Here is a 17,181-nt window from a genome sequence, read left to right on the forward strand (position 1 = left end):
TCCGCAGAAATACACATGCGCATGCGCTTCAGTGCGCACGGCGCAACCGCGTGGTCCTGCTGTTCCGGTTTTCCCCGAGCTACTCAGGCAACCTGGCGGTCGGAGATGTGAGACCTGCAGGCAAATAGCAGTGGCAGACAGACGGGCGCGACGAATGGCGGCAGCGACATTCCTCAGGCAGAGGTAGGCGGCTGTAGGCGGAATATGGGCAGCACCTGGCCCGACCCTACGTGAGTGCGGCTCCGGCCCGGCTGCCCTCCCACGCCCCCAGCTGGATCCCGAAGCCCTCTCTAGTCTGACTTCGGCTTGGGTCAGCCGGGTGAGAGGGTTGACGCAGCCTGCTGGGTGGTTGTGGACGTGTGCGGCGCGAGAGACGGAGCCCATGATGCCAGCTCGCAAGCGCGTTAGCCCAGCGTCCATCGGAATTATTTTGTATATATCCGGGATCTCTTGCCTCTGTGGCGCTGGGTCGTCTGGCTTCAGAATTCAGCTGCAATAGGTTGAAAGACGGGAATAGTGGTGCCCTTTCCACCGAAAGAGGGGCAGCTACCTTTAGAGAACCCTGCCATTCTTTTTGGGGCTTCTTTGAGGAAGAATTATTTGCCAGTCCTATAACTGAAACTTCTTTATTGTGGACAATAAGATGTTTAATTATAAGGAAAGAGAGCAATTATTGCATAGTTGAAAAAAAGGGAGAGCATCATGAAGAAAGAAGGGAAAAGAAATACAATGAATCGTGGGGTCTTTTGAAGGCTGTTTTTAGAAAAATCCTGCTTGACGGAGATGTTGTTGTCCTGGCATTGTGGAAAGTGTCTTTGATGTTTGCCTCGCTGAAAAAATTGGTATTGCAAGAATAAAGTTTCAGCCACTTGTCAATACTGGGCCCCCCGGGTATTAACCAAGAGGATGAAAGCAAGAGCAAGATGACCGAATTTGCTAAACTTAGGTTTTTAAATTAAGACTGGAAGACTATCGAAGAACTTTTGAAATTTTAGAGTTTGTAATCCCTTCGGGTCATAGTCAATAAAGGCTGATTAGTGGAAGATTAATCTTATTTCCTCAAGGTATTTCAAATGACAGATAACACCAAAATAGTGAATATATATTGCATGTATTATGTGTTAAAGTGTTTTCAGGAACATCTGAAGTAAGGGAAAGGTATGCTTTCTTTTGCTTAACTTTTAGTTTTTATTTTTATAATTTGTATAGGTAATGCCTTCACAAAGCTCAAAAGAGAAAAGGTGCAAAATACAGCAAAACGATTTCTTGTCTATTCCACTACAGCCCCCAGTTACGTTGTAAATTTCTTGTTTTCTTCCCAAGTGTTGTCGTACATGAAAAGGCAAATGTGAGTGGACTTGTTATTTCCCCTCTGTATATTTTATAGAGAGAGCCTACTGGATATGTGATAATCGACTACACACACACACACACACACACACACACACATATAGTGTATACAATATACACAGTTACATTATTTTTATAATATATATACCGTAGCTCATGTCTTCATGTTTTAGTTACCATTATAACTTAGAGACTTGTCTAAATCCATATGTATAAAGCTTCCCAAGTATCTTTTACAAAGGTCATAAACTGCTTAAACATGTTATGTGCTTTGTCTGGGAGGGCTTTTTTTGGGTCATGCATCTTTTGTTCACGTTTTATTTTTAGGGGTCATTCAGATTGCTGTGTGCTGCTGGTGTTCCCTCCTTTTCATTGATCTCCACTCCTGCATTTTGTGAATCTGCCAACACGTACTCAGCAGTTTTACTCTTGATGGACATTGATGGTTTCTAGCTTGAGACTGGCAAGCACTGCCTTCTATACAAAATTCTCCCAGTCTCTTCAGGATGATAACTTTTTTTTTTAAAGGAGAGTCCCCAGAAAGACCCTGGACTCCCTGAAATGTAATGCAGATATCTCCCTTTCTGACTGGTGAATAGAAAAATTGTCCAGAATAAACACAGAGACTTATTGGGAAGACAGGAATCAAGACCCTCTGAAAAGTAATGTCTTTAGAGCAACTCAGGTGGCAGGGGCTGACCCAGAATTCTAACCAGGGATAAAATCACTCTTAAAGGAGGGCTGGATCATCAGTTGTTGTCTTCTGAGATGCAGCAACAGGGGGAAGAGAGGCAGTGAGAGTACTGCAGGGGGCGCAGTAAAGGTGTCCCAACCTTGTGTCTGTGGGTGAAGAATGATGGCTACAGGGAGACCTTCAGTGAGAACCAACGCTGTGTGCTCTGATCAAAGGATTGGCCTTGCATTCATCCCTGTCCAAGATTTCCACTGTTAAAGTAGTGACCTCCAAAGATTTCCACTCTGCAAAGTAGTGAGTACTCTGTTCATCGTTTGAGCCTACAGCCGCTCCTCTGTGAAATGACTTTCCCTTTCTAAGTCTGCAGAAAGAATGGGAGAAGGGCTTGTTCATCCATGAGCACTCTTTAAATGAATAAATCAGATTTGTACATGTGGGATTCCCCTTTCCAGAAGTGATACTGTATATGCCTTTTTCTGGAACTTAGGGAAAAAGCATATGAGTTTTTTCACAAGCAATTTTCTTCTTGTTTTTCTTTTCCTGGTTAAGTGGAGGAAGATGTGACACTTTGGGTTCAGGTGGGGGAATGGGAGCCCTCAAGGTTTCCCACCCCTCTGCTTTCAGTGTAGAGAGCAGGGCTCTTATACAGCCCTGCTCAGGTCAGCCACAGCCTCCCCAACCCTATCATGGCTCAGTTATTGAAGCCTCCAATCCCATCGCTTATCCCTGTGTGGCTAAAAACACAGCTACCTGTCATTTCAGTGCAGTGACTCCTCTGAAATTGGGTAGCGATTTTAGTTCAGTGTCTGACATAAAGTCTATGATGTAGAAGGCTGTTATTCCTAATGTCTTCTCAGGTGTTTCAGTGGACTTGTCACTCAGTGTTTCTGTGCCGGGAAGATGTATTCCCTTTGACTCCTTCATGCCACCCATAGAATCCCTGAGGCCCTCTTAGTAAAGACCACTTTCTTTTTCCCCCGAAAGAAAAAAGCAAATTCTGTAAAGTTTGATGAAGTTTTAATGAGCAAGTGTAAGAACTGAAGTCAGGAGAGATCATGTTGTTAGCCAGCTCTGGGAATCCATGGCCACATAGAAACAGGAATTTTTTGAAAGTGAAGACTCTGGCTGTCACCTTTAATTCTGGACACTCATTGAGGTAAGGGAGATATCTCTCCACACTTGCACCATCTTCACAGACTCTTGTGGGAGTCGATTTTCAAAGGTGTAATAGAACTGGCCATTGACCATTACCTAGAAGAAGAGAAATGCATCAGAAAGACAGTATTTCACTAAACAAGCTTTCAACCTGCTCTCCACTATGTCCTAGTACCTGCAACATGCAACCAGAAAACACCTAATTATACATCTGAAGCCAGTAGACACACTTCTTTTTACAGACTACCTTTTGTGATTATTCGAGATAGTTGCTCACTATATTTTCAGCATTTGCTCTCATTCTCCGAGAGGTTCTACCGCTCTGTGTCATATGTGTGTGTTTGGTCTTCTCTCTAGCCTGGAAGGTCCCCGTGGTCAGGTACTGTGTCTCATCAACTTGAATCTCATCGTCCTGCACAGGGCCTGCCACGGGGTTAGTGCTTGACAATGTTCATTGAATGCATGCATTTCAGTTACGTGAACTGACTCACATTCATTTCTCATGGCCCAGCTTCTCTTTGGAGTAGCCCAGATCTCAGCTGGTGGTGTCAAAGAATAAAACCCAAGTGTTCTCAGAAAGATGGAAATGCACAGATGTTGCAAAGCATTAGATGTCATCTTTAACATCTTATAAACATAGGGGAAAAAAATCCCTGACTTAAATCTGAATAAAATGTGAATCCTTTAGCATACACTTTGAAAGGTTAGAAAGTTTGATCACAGTTTTCATTACTGAGGCTCTATAGGAAGTCCTCTTCTAGGTCGTATTCTCTAATTTAAAGCAAACAATTTTGAACGGGTTATTCCATTTGTTTGTAATTACCTTCCAATGTAAATATTGGGAGGGTGATAATGATAAAAGGCTTCTAATAATTAGGAAGCTTAATACAGCATCCCTGTGAGAGCAAAACATTGGAAACCACCTCGGTGCTTTTGTAAAGATCATATTCAACAAGTTTTGGTAATTTTTTGAGGGGAATAAGATTCAATCCTGAAAAATGAGACAGCACAGTGGATAGATGATTTCTCCAAGGTATATACTTTGGGTACAAATAACTGTAGTTCTTAAAGTGTTATGTGAAAAGAAATCTATGCCAGCATCTGTTTAAAAGAAATGAAAATATATATGTGTGTGTGTATATATGTGCCCATAAGCATAGACTGTCTATAGAAGAAAAGTAGAGAAGCTAGTAATATTCTTCTGAGACTCTGGCATCAGGCGAAGAGAAAGTTTTCATATTGGACTGACTAAAACAATTTTATTCATTTAGCTGCATGAAATTGAAATAATAGCATAAGTGGAAATGAGAACTGTGGATGAAGATAGAGGAGATTCTCCACCATGGAGGAAATGGTAGGTGAGCCACCCTTGACCCTGGTCAGATTGGGAAGGAGCTGTGGATGGCAGTGCAAGCAGAGATGATGGCAGTGCGCGCAACAACACTTGTTGAGAGAGGAAAATTATAAAAGTTAAGTGTCCCCTCTGTGTGTGAGGAAAAGCTTGAGACAGAGGTAGTTATGGGAGATAGGCTCCAAGAGTTTCTTGGAGGACGGGGAGAGCTGTCTCTTGCTCTGGGAGCCCATGGAGACCAGGTGCTGGGAGCTCCTTGGGCACTCACCTGGTACCCATTGTTTACCGCTGAGATGCACAGCTCAAAGTCTTTGCCATCCTCAAAGGGCATATCGTTGAGTTTCACCTCTTGCTTCCAGACCCGATTCTCACGGCTGTTCATGACCACATAATGGCCAAAGTACACTTTGAAATTGAAAGCGATGTCTGACAGCTCATCCATCGCGGTGTGGAAATCCACCTGTAGCAGTGGTTCATTGCTGAAGACAAAGCACACAGTGTGTTGAGCAGGCCCCCGTCTTGTTGGGTACACACACAACACACCCACAAATCCTTCCCAATTTTCACCAGGGCAGACGGAAGCCTTCCTGGTGATAATGCAGGTGTCCTCTCTGTGGGGCTGCTTCAGCTCCTCCTGCCCTAGGTAAGGGTGGGAGAAGATGCTCTGCCCCTCATTCCCAGACAGAAACTGAACTACAGTCACTAACCTTGCAAGTGTCCACCTCATGAAAATGTTGTGGCTTTTTATAGATAAAGAGCCACAATCTCAAGCCCTGACTGTCCTCCTCGCCTAGGTCTCATGACTGGCCCACAGTGCAGCCACTGCAGGTTTCATGCCTGGTGTTGGAGGGTCTCCAGGACCTGCAACCTGCACGGCGCCTTCATCCTGCCAGCTAGACATTTTCACATCACTCACATGAGGTCACCCCCTGAGAAAATGTTCTCCCTCCTCTGCCCTACCACCCTTGGACACAAAAATACTCACAAGAAAGGTTGGACAGGTTTCCCTTTGATTGTCACAGAAGTACCAATAGGCAGGGACACAGCCTGTGTGTATGGCACCTGTCAGAAAATTGAGACTGAGTGAGAGGCACCAGATCATGTGGGGCCTCCCCTGCTGTAACAGATTTTCTTTAGGCAGCTTTTTAGATGTTGAAGGGTAGACCCTGAGGCCTCCCCTCTCCCACCTTACCACAATCAGAACCCTCTATTTTTTTTTTTTTTTTTTTTGAGATGGAGTTTTGCTCTTGTTACCCAGACAGGCATGCAATGGCACAATCTTGCCTCACAGCAAACTCTGCCTCCTGGGTTCAGGCAATTCTCCTGCCTCAGCCTCCTTAGTAGCTGGTATTACAGGCACACACCACCATGCTGAGCTAATTTTTTGTATTTTCTGTAGAGACGGGGCTTCACCATATTGAAGAGGACAGTCTCGATCTATTGACCTCGGGATCCACCTGCCTCAGCCTCCCAAAGTGCTGGGATTACAGGCGTAAGCCACAGCCCCGAGCCAGAACCCTATATTCTTGAATACATACTTAAAAACAGAGCTTCAGAAACTGGGCTGCCTCAATTTTCTCCTTGATTCTGCCTTCTACTAGAAGTGAGAGGTTAACATTTTTGAACACTATTCTTAACATGGGGTCTTATATTCCCTGGACGTGAGTGCAGTGGGCCCATCAGTGCACACTCACTGCAGCCTCAACCTCCAGGGCTCCAGCAATCCTCTCACCTCAGCCCTCTAAGTAGCTGAGACTACAGGTCCACACCACAGAACCAGCTCATATTTTATGTTTGTAGAGAGTCAGGGTCTCTTGATGTTGTCCAAGTTTGTCTGGAGCTCCTAGATTCAAAAGATCCTCTTGCCTTGGCCTCCCAAACTGCTGATGTACAGGGGTGAATCACTTTACTGTGCCAACAGTGTGACATTAGATTCACTACTTGAACTCCCCTACCTCCGTTTCCCCAGTATAGGCAGGATTTTCTAAGGGTCCTACTTTGTAGGACGTTTTTGGTAATATAGGAGTTAATATGTGTAAAACCTTTACCCTAATTTCCAGAATGCAGTGACAACATCACAGCTCACTACAGCCTTGAATGCCTGGACAGCAGCAATCCTCCAGCCTCAGTCCCCAAGCATCTGGGACTACAGGCACACATCAGTATGCCCAGAAAATGTTTAAATGTTTGGAAAGATGGAATCTTGCTGTGTTGCCCAGGCTGGTCCTCAAACCCTGACCCCAGGTGATCCTTTAACCTCAGCCTCCCAAAGTGCTGGGATTACAGGCCTCAGCAAACAACTTGATGAATATTTACTGTAAGCTCTGTCTCAACTGGAGCTCAAGTTCCTTGCTGGTTTTGGGTGATTCCATATATGAAACCAAGTCCCCCAAAGTTCTTACCTAGTGAATCAAAATCTGCCTGCCATCCTGGTGCTCAATGTGAAGGACAGGCTAGAATGTGGGACAGGGAGAGACCTGAGGCTGGAGGCAGGAGCCAGTGGTCACTGTGTGCAGATCCCATCTGCAGATGCTCTTCGCAAAGTAGTCTGCCTCCCTCTCCCTCACTCTGCATGAGAAGAGGCTCCCAAGAATTTGTGCATTCTGGTCTCATGAGTGCTCAGAGACCAGTCCTTGGTAACTCACAGTTCCCAGAATCCCCATCATTTCTGCCACCTGGGATCCACACTCACACATGGGAAGACGTACAGCTGCTTCATCAGTGGTGCTGCTGTGTGTGGAGAAACCTTCACATGCACAGAAGGCCACATGCATGTTTCCAGTGCAGCACCTAGTCACGTCCCAGCACACACGTCCACAGTCAAACGGAGCCGCACCACTCAGAGTCACACATGCCCACTCACTATGCATATAAAGATGCTCACACACTGATCTGGCTGTGCTCACACAGTCACATCACAGTTACCATGACAAAGCGTAGTCACCCCTTACACTCACACACATACCCGCATGTCCTGATGGGCCACTCACCTCCCACCTAAAGTCATATAATCTCAACAGACACCATTCTCAGCAGAAACCAACACTTGGTCACAGAGGGCTACAACGGCCCAGGGTCCACCTCCACACCCAGAAGCATCTCAGTTGTGAGAGCCCTAGGCTATCTCATTCACAAGCTTACAGCTCTAAGTATTCACAGTAGAAATTCTCATATTTGCATCTCACAAAATCTTACTGTTTTCTTTTTTTTTTTGTGACTTGAGATTATTGAACGCTGTGCCTTTTTAACTCACAGGTAGTGTTGACATTGTTGTCTTCCTCTGGGCAGTGGTTCCAAATTGGGTCCAGTCTTCTCTGTGAATCTCTTGGAGTTGCAGCATTTAAATGGTCCCTGGCAGCCCTACCTTGTGGCTTTGTTGCTGTTTCCAAGCCCCTCCCAGCAAGGTTTTCCTGTGGGGTAAGATGTAAGATATTACAAAGAAGCTTAGTCACAACCACACCTATTGCAGTCATATGACAGACAGGGAGGCTGGTATTATCGGAGAAAAGAGGATCGCCAGGGAAATGCACAGATAAGGATGATGCAATGAGAAGTTCTGATGTTCATCCTCCATGCCTGTCCTGAAGCATTTTCTCCACTGTGCAGAATCCACCTGGCAGGTGTGCATTTTTCTAACTTGTACAATGAGAAACAGGTGGGGATTGTGGAGAAGGCTTTGGCCCTCGAATGTAATCCTGTTCTCTGCTCCAGAGTCTCTGAGAGAGCACTGCCCTTGATCCTCAGCAGAAACTTGGGGGAGAGGTGGAAAAAGTCCTTGTGTCCTCATGAGCCCACCCCAGGCCCCTTGGCTCTAGTGAGTGGTGACCACTCTCTCACACCTGGGCTCCAGCCACACCATCTCCTTTCTCTTAGGGTGTCTACGTACATTGAAATCTCAGAGTTCCTGCTTCTTTTGCAGATTCAAGGAGACAATTGAGATTCTTAAGTCCAGTTATTGATTTGTGTGCTTCGTAGCTCCAGACCCATGTGAGGGTAGGTGCAGGTGATTGGACTTCAGCCACGGTGAAGCCTTCACCCAAGGTGGAAGACTCAGGACCCTTCCTCACGTTCTCTTTCTCTGATAATAGAAAACATCTCAAAAACCTATATTAGGATTTGAAAAAGGCATGTGTTATAATTCCCCTCCTTCCATTTGTTCCTTCTCTTTCTTTATTTTCCTCTTTAGTTTTATTGACTGTAAATTTAAGGTGTTTGCAAAAAGTTGATTCAAGTTACCAAACAATCTATATTTTGGTGAGTAATTACTGAAATAGCACTTCAATATTAGGCATGGCCTGTTGGTGACCCCCATTGGTTCCTATCTGTCGTTTCCCTGCCATGTAACCTTCTTGCCCCATGGGCAGCCCTGCTTCTGTCTTTCCTCTTTGCTTTTCTTTGAGTTTCACTGCTTTGTTGAATGTTGCTTGTAGGTGACTTTCCTGGAGGTTTCCTTGTGGGTCATGCATCTTCAGTTCACATGTCTGTCTTTAGGATTCATCTATACTGCTGTGTGCAGCTGTAGTTCCTTCATTTTCACTGCTGTACACTCTGAAGTTTTATAAATAGATCAACACATACCTACCAGTTTTACTCTTGATGGACATTGGGAAGGTCCCAGCTAGGGACAGTTGCAAACATTGCTTTCTACACAAAATTGTCTTAGTCTCCTCATGCTGATCATTTTTCTTTCATGGAAAATTCCAAGACATATCATAGACTCCCTGAAATTTAAAACAAATGTCTTCCTTTCTGACTGTGAATGCAAGAAACTGTTCATAAGACAAACAGAGACTTAATGAGAAGGCAGGAATCGTGACACACTGAGGATTCGAATCTTTAGAGGACCTCTGACAGATGGGGCTGCTTAGAGTCCACCCAAAAGCAGACATTCCAAGGAGAAAATTCAATCTTAGCAATGGACTGTTGGGTCAGGAGCAGTCTTCTTAGATCAAGATCCAGGCTCTGACATGGGATAGGTTGCAGTGGTAGGCACTGCAGGAGATGGCAATGGAGGTGTCAAAGCCCCATGTTAGTGGCGGGAGAAGAGTGGGACCTACAAGGAAGACCATCAGGGAGAGCTGATACTGTGTACCCTGATCAAAGACTTCCCCTTGCATCCTTCTCCAGCCAGGGTTCACACTCTGCAAAGCAGTGACTGCCTTAGGCAGTACTGGAGCCTGCAGGTTCTCCTCTGTGAAATGGCTATTTCCTTTCTCAGTCACTGGCAAGGAGGGTGGGAGCAGGGCATGGTCATCCATGAGCACTCTTTACATGAACAAGTTATCTTTTTCTAAGTCTGGGTCTCAACCTTTGCTGAAACGAAGTTACATATTCCCCATGCGTAACCTGAGAAGGCGACAGCATAGGAGTTTTATTTTTGTATTTTTCTGGTTGAGTGGAGGGACCTGTGAGCTTTGCACTTCAGGTAGGTAGAAGGGAGCCCCCGTGAGTGCCCTCCTCTTCTTTCACTGAAGGGTGTGGCTCCCACTCAGCCGTGATCAGCTCAGACACATTCCCTCCCAGCCTGCTACTCACTCAGTTATTCACATTCCAAATCCCCTGTCAGCCCGGAAGCCTACACACATGCTCTTATTCTTCTCTTTCTATTACAGCCTTTCTGACACCTGTGGGAATGTCCTGCAGCCCTACTTGAATAAAACAGCCATGAATTGAAAATTTTTTATTTTCTGCCAGTTCACCCAGGACAGGCAGTTTTGTATCTACTCTGGGTGTCTTGCTTTTCTTAATAAACAAATGTCTTTTCTATGACTTCTCTCTGTAATAGTGATGTGATAGAAATAGAATTTGCAAGATTCCAGCAGTGGGTCATGAAATCTTTTATGTCTGCATCATGGATTTTTTGTGAAACTGTACCTGGCTTTGTAACTACATGCGCAAAGAAAACATGGTCAGATGCTCAGTTTGCTTAAAAATTTACCCAGGGTCATAATGAGGTGAAGTAATGAAGAGCACTTGTCAGCCTCCCCGTTGGTCCCAAATTGATTTGTGGTTATTTCCTCAGTTTCGAGTTGAATAAAAAAATTGGACACATTCAGAACGTGGTAGAACTTCACATTGGTTCAGTCAACCGTACAAAGAGGGCTGTGATGGTAGCAAAGGATAATGGAAGTCATTAGAGCTGTCTCTACTTACAAAAAAGAGAAAATAGATTTCCGGAAGGTCTCAGCAATGATATGGCCTAGTGACTGGCGTCCTTTCTCTTTTACACTCTAAAATAGGCATGCTCAATGCATTTTCCCTTGTCTGTTTCCATCTTGTGTGTCTGATGTGTATAGAGCCGATAATGGGTTCCTTCAGTGCGTATGTTGAGAGAAAGTGAAGCAGATAATTTGCAGTCACCTCGTGGACACCACATCCTAATAAGATGATAAAACACTGGAGTTCACTCTGAGTTTGTTGCTGTAATTGCGTTGCTTTCAAGAGTTCTTTACAGGGTTAGTGTGTTTACTGTGTGAGAGGCAATGAAGCCATTAGGGACTGAGTGGGACTAATTGCCCAAAAGGGCCACTCGGGTCAAAGTGTCTGACATAAAGTAGGGGCTACTGAAGGACGTTGTTCCTAATGTATTCTCAGACATCCCAGGGAACTTGTCACTCACTCCTTGTGTCACAGGAAGATTTGCCTTCTTTGATTTATGGACGTTTTCCATAGAATCCCCTGGCCCCTCTTGGAGAACACTACTTCCTTTTTCCCCCCTATAAGTTAAAACCAAATCCTGGGAAATCTGGTGAAGATTTAATGACCAAGTGTCAGGGTTTGAGTGAGAAGGGATTATGCTATCAGCTGGCTCTGAAAACCCCATGGTTACATAGAAAGAGGGATACCTCGACAATGGGGAGAGTGGTTATTACCTCAGTCACAGACACACATTGAGGTCAGGTAGACACCGCTGCACACTTGCAGCATTTTCACAAATCATGGCAGGAGTTGATGGGCAAAGTTTTAACAGTGTTGACCACTTAGCATACACACGCACACAGAGACACACAGAGAGAGACACAGACACACACACACATGCACACACAGACACACACACACACACACAATGCATCAGGAAGACAGTATTCCACCGAACTTTCAGCCTACTCTGTACTCTGTCCTAGTACCTATAATAATTGTAGAAGAAAACTACTAATTATACATCAGTACCCAGTCAATTATGAAATCATTTATATCTGCACCATCGATTTCTTGAGGAACTGCACCATGGACTTCTTGAGAAACTGGCTTTCTCAAGAAGCCCATGTGTGTGCAAAGGAAACATAATCAGATTTTCCGTTTTCTTAAAATTTCACCCAGGGTCACAGCCAAGGGAAAGTACTGAAGAGCCCTTGTCAGCTCCTTTGGGCTCCAAATCTGTGTGTGATTATTTGTTCAGTTTCAGGTTACATTAGGAAGGCAATTTCAGCCAGGTCTAGTGGCTCATGCCTGTAATCTCAACTGTTTTGGAGGCCGAGGTGCAGGATCACCTAAGGTCAGGAGTGTGAGACCAGCCTGACCATCATGGCAAAACCTCATCTGTATTAAAAATACAAAACTAGCCAGGCATGGTGGCACATGCTTGTAATCCCAGCTGCTCAGGAGGCTGAGGCAGGAGAACCACTGGAACCCAAAAGGCGAAGGTTGCAAAAAGCTGAGCTTACACCTTTGCACTCTAGCTGGAAAAACAAAAGCAAAACTCCATCAGAAAGAGAAGAGAAGAGTAGAGAAGAGAAGAGAAGAGAAAAGAAGGAATGAAAAAAGGAAGGGAGAAAAAGAAGGAAAGAAAAGAGAAATAAAAAGAAAGGAAAGAAAGGCAGTTTCAGATTGCATCAGAGAGGCTTCTGTTTACAGACTACCTTTCTCGCTATTTCAAACAGTAGCTCACTGTATTTTGAATGTTTTCTCTCACTGTTCCAGTGGGATTCTATCACTTTGTGTTACACGATCTCTTCTGTTTGCTTAGCCTCCACTCTAGCCTTGAAGTTCTCCATGGCCAGGGACTATGTCCTGTGATGTAGAATCCCTGTGTCTTGCACAGGGTTAAACACAGGGTTAGTGCTTGATAATGTTCATGTGATGCCTATATTTCAGTTCCGTGAACTATGAGTGCCATTCACTGCCAATGGCCTAGTTTTTCTTTACAGTCTCTGAGATCTGAGCTGGTGGTGGCCAAGAATGAAACACATGTGTTTCTAGAGAGTTAAAACAGGACTAGGGTTGCAAAACATACAATATTATTTTTAATAGCTGATTAGCATATAAAAATATTCTAAAATGTGAATAAAACATAAATCTTTGGGCATCAACATTAGGGAATGCCAGAAAGTTTGAACATATTCTTTATTACTGAGGTTCATAGAGAAATTTACCTTATAGATGTTAATATATTCGGTTTTAAATGCACACATATTTGACCCAGTTATTCCATTTCTTTGTAATTATCTTCCAATGTAAGTATCAGAAGGTTGATAATGAGAAAAGCATTAATTAGAGAGTGTAATATGGCATTATTTGTGAGAGCAAAACGTTGGAAACAATTTAAATGCTCATCAAAAAGGTCAAGTTCAACAATTTTGGGTACTCCCATTGAGATACTATGCCGTCTTTAAAAACCGAGGCAGCACGATGGATAGGTGATATCCTGAAGATACATTCTTTAAGAACAAATGAACTTGTAATGTGTGATGTGTAGAGCAGTTTATACCACTATTTGTTTCAGAAACAAATGAAATCGTAGACCTCTATGGTTCTATAGGCATAGGTTTCCTCTGGAAGGAGAGCAGAGCATTGGTAATGTTCTCAGGAGTCAAACCAGAGTCCCAGAGTGAGATAAAGGCTTAAATTTTGACTGACTACAACAATTTTATCCTTACACATATTGTATTCATTCAGCTAAATGAAAATATAAGTAACCGCCTAAGTAGAAATGAGCACTGTAAGAAAAGACAGTGGAGATTCCATTCCTTGGGGGAAATGGCAGGTAAGCTGACCTTGACCTTGGTCAGATTTAGAAAACGAGCTGAAAATGGCAGTGCAAGCAGAAGGTGCTCTGTGGTGAAAAGCCTGGGGCAAGGGTAGTAATGGGAGGAGCCCAAGGGACTCATGTGGCCATCTGAGGGAGAGCTGCCTCCTGCTCTGGAAGCCCGCAAAGGCCACGTGCTGGGAGCTCCTGGGTGCTCACCTGGTACTCCTTGTTCAGCACTGAGAGGCCTAGGTCCAATTGTTTTCCATCTTTGAAGGGCACATTGTGGCATGTCACCTCACACGTCCAGGCCTCACATTAATGAATGTTCATGACCACACGATGGCCAAGATACACTCAGAAGTGGAAGGTGACGTGTGAGTCCTCATTCACCCCGCTGTGGAAATACACCTGCAGCTGTGGGTCATTGGTGAGGGTAAAGCACACAGCAAATGGTGCAGAGCCCTCTCTTGTGGGGCACAGACAGGACACACATAGAAATTCCTTCCCAATTCTCCACCCGGCAGACAGAAGCCTTTCTGCTGCTACTGCAACCCTCATCCCTGTGGGGTTGCTTCAGCTCCTGTTACCCTTCAGAGGTGAGATGCTCTGCCCCGTGTTCTCAGATGGAAACTGAGCCAAAGTAACTGACCTGAGGCTAAAAGTTATCCATTCCTTGAAAACTCTATGCTCCTTGACAAAGAGCCAGAGCCCAAACCCACTGAGTGTCTTTCTCCCCTAGGCCGTATGACTGGCCCACAGTGCACGAACTGCAAGTTTCATGCCTGGTGCTGGAGGGTCTTCAGGACCTTCACCTGCATGGTGCCTCTATCCTGCCAACTAGACATTTCCACATCACTCACATGAGACCACCTCCTGAGCAAATGTTCTCCCTCCTCCGCCCCACCACCCTTGGACACAAAAATACTCACATGAAAGGTTGGACAGGTTTCCCTTTGATTGTCACAGAAGTACCAATATGCAGGGACACAGCCTCTGTGTATGGCACATGCCAGAAAATTGAGACTGAGAGGCACTGGGCCATGTGGGGCCTCCCCTGGTGTAACAGATTCCTCTTAGGCAGTTGGTTAGATGTTGAAGGGTAGACCCTGAGGCCTCCCCTCTCCCACCTTATCACAATCAGAACCTGTATTCTTGAATATATACTTAACAGCAGAGCTTCAGAAACTGGGCTGCCTCAATTTTCTCCTTGATTCTGCCTTCTACTAATAGTGAGAGGTTAACATTTTTTGAACACTATTCTTAACATGGGGTCTTATTATATTCCCCGGACGTGAGTGCAGGGAATCACTGCTCACTCACTGCAGCCTCAACCTCCAGGGCTCCAGCAATCCTCTCACCTCAGCCCCCTAAGTAGCTGAGACTACAGGTCCACACCACAGAACCAGCTCAGATTTTATGTTTGTGGAGAGTCAGGGTCTCTTGATGTTGCCCAAGTTAGTCTGGAGCTCCTAGGTTCAAAAGATCTTCTTGCCTTGGCCTCCAAAACTGCTGATGTACAGGGGTGAATCACTTTACTCCACCAACAGTGTGACATTAGATTCACTACTTGAACTCCCCCACCTTGTTTCCCCAGTACAGGCAGGATTTTCTAAAGGTCCTACTTTGTAAGATGTTTTTGGTAATATAGGAGTTAATACATGTAAAGCCTCTACCCTAATCCCCAGACTGCAGTGACATCATCACAGCTCACTACAGCCTTGAATGCCTGGACAGCAGCAATCCTCCAGCCTCAGTCCCCAAGCATCTGGGACTACAGGCAAAAATCAGCATGCCCAGCAAATGTTTAAATGTTTGGAAAGACAGAATGTTGCTGTGTTGCCCAGGCTGGTCTCCAACCCCTAGCCTGGGGTGATCCTTTAACTTCAGCCTTTCAAAGTGCTGGGATTACAGGCCTCAGCAAACTTGTTGATGAATATCTACTTTAAGCTCTGTCTGAACTGAAGCTAAAGTTCCTTGCTGGTTTTGGGTGATTCCATATCTGAAACCAAGTCCCCCAATGTTCTTCCCTAGTGAATCAAAATCTGCCCACCATCCTGGTGCTCAGTGTAAAGGACAGGCTGGGATATGGGACAGGGAGAGACCTGAGGCTGGAGGCATGAGCCAGTGGTCACTGTGCAGATCCCACCTGCAGATGCTCTGTGCAAAGTCTGCTTCCCTCTCCCTGACTCTGCATGAGAAGAGGCTCCCGAGAATTTGGGCATTTTGCTCTCATAAATTCTCAGAGACCAGTCCTTGGTAACTCACAGTTTCCAACTCACAGCAATGGTAAATCCCCACCATTTCTGCCACCTGGGATCCACACTGACACACATGGGGAGAGTCACAGCTACATCCTCAGAGGCGCTGCTGTGTGGAAAGAAACCTTCCCATGCACAGAAGGCCACATGCATGTTTCCAGTGCAACACCCGGTCACATCCCAGCACACACACCCACAGTCACACAGAGCCACACCACTCAGAGTCACACATGCCCACTCACTGTGCATATAAAGATGCTCACACACTGATCTGGCTGTGCTCATACAGTCACATCACAGGTACCATGACAAAACGTAGTCACCCATTACACTCACGCACATACCCGCATGTCCTGAGGGGCCATCCACCTCCCACCTAAAGTCATATGATCTCAACACACACCATTCTCAGCAGAAACCATCACTTGGTCACAGAGGGTTACAGCGGCCCAGGATTCACACCCCACACCCACAAGCATCTCAGACATGAGAGCCCTAGGCTATCTCATTCACAAGCTTACAGCTCACAGTAGAAATGCTCATATTTGTATCTCATAAAATCTCCCTGTTTTCTTTGTTCTGTGACTTGAGATTATTGAAGCCTGTGCCTTTTCAATTCACAGGTAGTGGTGACATCGTTGTCTCCTTCTGGGTGGCTGTTCCAAATTGTGTTCAGTATTCTGTGTGGATCTCTTGGAGTTGCAGCATTTCAATGGTCTTTGGCAGCCCTGCCCTCTGGCTTCATTCCTGTTTCCAAGCTCCTCCCACCAACGTTTCCCTGTGGGATAGGATGTAAGATGTTAGAAAGAAGCTTAGTAACAGCCACACCTGTTTGCAGGCCTATGACAGACAGAGAGGGTGGTATCAGGCAGAAAAGAAGATCACCAGGGAAATGCACAGATAAGGATGATGCAATGAGAAGTTCTGATGTTCATCCTCCATGCCTGTCCTGAAGCGTTTTCTCCACTGTGCAGAATCCACCTGGCAGGTGTGCATTTTTCTAACTTGTACAATGAGAAACAGGTGGGAATTGTTGAAAAGGCTTTGGCCCTTCAATGTAATCCTGTTCTTTGCTCCAGAGTCTCTGAGGGAGCACTGCCCTTGATCTTCAGCAGAAACTTGGGGGAGAGGTGGAGAAAGTCCTTGTGTCCTCATGAGCCCACCCCAGGCCCCTTGGCTCTGGTGAGTGGTGACCACTCTCACACACCTGGGCTCCAGCCACACCATCTCCTTTCTCTTTGGGTGTCCATGTACATTGAAATTTCAGAGTTCCTGCTGCTTCTGCATATTCAAGGAGACAGGTGAGACTCTTGAGTCTAGGCCTTGGGTTGTGTGCTCCTTAGCTCCAGACCCATGTGAGGACAAGTGCAGGTGCAGGTGCAGGTGATTGGACTTCAGCCACGGT

The 17,181-nt window shown here is 45.3% G+C and overlaps 1 protein-coding gene across 2 annotated transcripts in view; it reads right to left on the reverse strand.

The window, feature by feature from the left end:
* Positions 1 to 3,030: 3,030 nt before the first annotated feature.
* Positions 3,031 to 17,181, reverse strand: part of LOC118151090 (galectin-10-like) — a 51,034-nt gene continuing 36,883 nt past the window's right edge. The window contains exons 1-4 of one of the 2 annotated variants that reach the window (XM_035290237.3): positions 7,804 to 7,866; positions 5,536 to 5,612; positions 4,819 to 5,029; positions 3,031 to 3,295 (exon numbers count right to left, since the gene is read on the reverse strand). In XM_035290237.3, the coding sequence (XP_035146128.3) occupies positions 3,179 to 3,295; positions 4,819 to 5,029; positions 5,536 to 5,612; positions 7,804 to 7,818 (420 nt within the window). In that variant the 5' untranslated portion in view covers positions 7,819 to 7,866 and the 3' untranslated portion in view covers positions 3,031 to 3,178. Of the gene's footprint in view, positions 3,296 to 4,818; positions 5,030 to 5,535; positions 5,613 to 7,803; positions 7,961 to 17,181 lie in introns of those variants that run through there. The other variant, XM_078359669.1, reaches the window with a different exon arrangement.

This window comes from Callithrix jacchus, chromosome 22, assembly GCF_049354715.1.
Source record: "Callithrix jacchus isolate 240 chromosome 22, calJac240_pri, whole genome shotgun sequence".
Classification (NCBI taxonomy): domain Eukaryota; kingdom Metazoa; phylum Chordata; class Mammalia; order Primates; family Cebidae; genus Callithrix; species Callithrix jacchus.